At 21.8% G+C, this 3,347-nt stretch overlaps 2 protein-coding genes across 2 annotated transcripts; both read left to right on the top strand.

Moving 5' to 3' along the window:
• Positions 1 to 776: 776 nt before the first annotated feature.
• Phum_PHUM299690 (uncharacterized protein) lies at positions 777 to 1,798 on the top strand (the record flags this gene model as incomplete). Its single annotated transcript, XM_002427126.1, has 4 exons — positions 777 to 819; positions 1,079 to 1,210; positions 1,307 to 1,493; positions 1,603 to 1,798. 4 exons carry the CDS (start codon positions 777 to 779, stop codon positions 1,796 to 1,798), a joined length of 558 nt encoding a protein of 185 aa, XP_002427171.1.
• Positions 1,799 to 2,293: 495 nt separating this feature from the next.
• Phum_PHUM299680 (uncharacterized protein) lies at positions 2,294 to 3,046 on the top strand (the record flags this gene model as incomplete). The annotated part of the gene is made up of 3 exons (XM_002427125.1): positions 2,294 to 2,375; positions 2,516 to 2,563; positions 3,003 to 3,046. 3 exons carry the CDS (start codon positions 2,294 to 2,296, stop codon positions 3,044 to 3,046), a joined length of 174 nt encoding a protein of 57 aa, XP_002427170.1.
• Between the last annotated feature and the right edge of the window lie 301 nt (positions 3,047 to 3,347).

Below are 3,347 nucleotides of genomic sequence, written 5' to 3'. Positions count from 1 at the left end.
ATTTTTTTTTTTTTTTTTATAAGTTATAGAAATTATGTTGTGAGAGAGTTATCAATATAAATTTTTTTTATTAAATTCAAAACCGGGGGAAAAATTTAATATTAAATATAAAAAATTTTCTTAGATTTTTTTTTAAATGTATAATAATCCATCCATTTCCATTATGGATGATAGTTATTAAAAAACTTTTTTTTTTTTTTTTTTTACTGACAGTTTTAAAAGATGTCCAATTATTAATTATAATAAAAATTATTATTATTGTTTTATAAATTATTAATCACTTAATAGTTCATGAAAACAAAAAAAATAGAAAAAAAAGGATTTTTTACTTTTACTTTCTTTGTTAAAAAATTTTTTGGTTTGAACAATCGTTATAATTGAAAACTCTCTCACGTAACGCTATTTTTATATTATTATTATTAATACTTGAGATGAAAGGGAAAAAAAAATTTCAAAATTTTTTATAAAAAAAAAAAAAACGGTTGAAAATATAAAATTTTACTTATTACATTTAATGTATATAAAAACAAAATTCGTTTCTATTTTTCCAAAAGGAAATTAAATAAATTTACTGAACAAAAAATATAGTGACAAAGAAAAAGATTTATTTCCATTTCAAAAGGGAACAAAAAAAAAAGTGAAGAGGATTACAATTGGAATCAATAGCAAAAGAAATTTTTTTTTTTTTTTTTTTTGGCTTCTAATTAATTATTAATTAATTTTTTTTTACTGATTTTTTTGTTTAATCGAGACTTTGATAAAATTCTGTAAGTTTCATGATTAAAATTTTTTTTTTTTTTTTTTTTCAATTCAATTTGTGTGAGTAAGTTTAATCAAAAAAAAAAAAAATTTTTTTACAGTCTTTTATATATAAAATGGAAAAGAAAAATTTCAATTTGAGAGTGATGACACCCAAAGATAAACCGGATGTAATTGAATTTTTGACAAAGTTTTTTTTCAGAGATGAACCTTTGAATATAGAAACAGGAATAACAATGGATTACATAAATGGTAATTATATTTTATGTGAATTTTTTTTTAAACTAAAAAAAAAATTATTATTTTTTATTTCATTTAGGTAAACGATGCTTGGAACTTGAAGAATATTGTACAAATGTTATACCAGAAGGTAATTCTGTGATGGCAGTGTCACCAGCAGGCGACATTGTCGGAGTTTGTTTAAATGGCGCCATTTTAAAAAACGAGCCAAGTAAATAGGCATTTATATATATATTTAAAAAATGGAATAATAAGGTGAATGTCAGTGATTATTACTTTTAAGTAATTTTTTATTGAAATATTTCAGAAGATTTTAACGAATGTCCAAATGAAAAATTTAAAAAGGTTTTATACTTGTTGGCTGCTTGTGAAAAAGAAACAGATATTTTTAACAGGTATCCGGATTTGGAAAAACTTTTGGACATAAAAATAATATCAGTTGATAGTGATTGGCGTGGTCAAGGGATTTGCAAAGCTCTTGTTGACTATACAAGGTAATCTATTGTAAATTGTCATTTTTTAAATGTATTACATGGGAATAAACATTATTATCTAATTGTCATAGAGTAATAATTCAAAAACTGTCTTGTGCTGTCTTTGTAGAAAGGTAGCCAAAGAACAAAATTTTCAAATGGTGAAAATAGATTGTTCCAGTCACATATCAGCTTTGGCTGCCAAAAGATTGGGTTTTGAAAAAATTCATGTTTTGAAATATTCTGATTATAAGGAAGGAGGAAAACAAGTATTTAATCCTCCTCCACCACATTATGCCGTTCAAGTCTACATTTATAAATTGTAGATGATTTAAATGTAAAACATCAAACACAAAAATACGACCAACATTTTAATATTTCGTTTCCTTAACAAATGTTTTCTAAAGTAAATATATATATATATATATTTTAATATAATTAAGTTGTGTCTTTTTTATTTTTCTAAAATAATCATTTGAAACTAATATAAAATTATTCAGTAATTTACCAAAAATTAAAAATTCGTTACATTATTAAAGATATTTTTTTTTATACAAATCAATATTTATACAGTTTTTTAATTAAACGATAATTTTAGTTATAATAATAAGTTATTAATGACAACCATGTTAATTATTTTTTGGGATGCCTATGAAATTCTTTATTGAGAATCATTTTCTTAAATAATTGAATTTTTTATAAATGGTTTTTTAAAATCTTTTTTTTTTTTAAATAGTAATATTTCAACTGTAAAAATTTCCGGTGGAACGATATCTAAATGGCCTATTTCCCGCAAAAATTTAAGTTGGCCAACTTGAAAAATGAAGTTTACAAACAGCATTGAAAAATGTTATTTTAGATATTTAATTGCAACCAGGCTTCACAGAGGCGAAGAGAATAGCAGTGGAATTCATGAAGGCATTTGTATGAAAAGATGATATTTGTGTAGCAAATTTTATTATTGGTTTATTCATTTTTTTCATTATTTATTTATTTTCTTGGCATTAACCGTTAGTATATATTATCATTTTAGCGTTTTTTAGGTAAATCAGAAAAGATTTTAAAAAGAAAAACTTTCAAGTATAAAAACAGTATAATTGAATTTTATGCGTAAATATTTATTTTTACTGTGAATGTTTGGAATTCTCAATTTTGTTGTTTTTCGGATTTATATTAGATTGTAAGTTATATTTTTATCGTTTTTATAAACAATACACATATCCTAAGTGTATATATTTATATATAAATTTCAAATTAAAAAAATTTACGAAACATGTATTAAGAAATAGCCCGATCATTTTTCATTAAGGATTCCCTAAATTTGTTTTAAGTCTATTATTATTATTATTATTCAGTTTTTCTCAATGTAAATAATAATTTTTAAAATTTTTATTCAAAACAAAATCCTTGATGTAAAGTAATGTTATCACAGTTGTGGGCACTAGAGATTTAATTAAAATGATGCAGGAAATATCACTTTATCAAAAGCTAAAACTCTAATATTTTTTTTTTATTTAATGTATATTTCAGGTTTAATTGTAAAAGTCATGGATAAAAATGAATCATACATGTAAATAATTTAGGTAAGTTTTTTAAATTTTTACTAATAAAACTGAATATCAAATGTAGCATTAAATTTTTACGATAATCAGTAATGGTGTTCAAATTCATATAACGATAAAACAATTTTTTAAATTGAGTATTTTGTAATTCATTTAGAAAATTTTGAAATGAATAAAAACAAATGTATAGAGTTTTAAAATCATTACCAAAAATATCAATTGTTAGGTTAATAAAAATGCTTTTTAATCAATATGAAGAGAAATAATTTTTAGATAAGAGATTTTAAAATTTAATAATTTTAGAGTTTTCCTA

The sequence above is a fragment of the Pediculus humanus genome, genomic scaffold (assembly GCF_000006295.1).
Source record: "Pediculus humanus corporis 1103172107682 genomic scaffold, whole genome shotgun sequence".
Classification (NCBI taxonomy): domain Eukaryota; kingdom Metazoa; phylum Arthropoda; class Insecta; order Psocodea; family Pediculidae; genus Pediculus; species Pediculus humanus.
The sequence above is the reverse complement of the archived record's forward strand: the minus strand, read 5'-3'. Positions and strand labels throughout refer to the sequence as shown.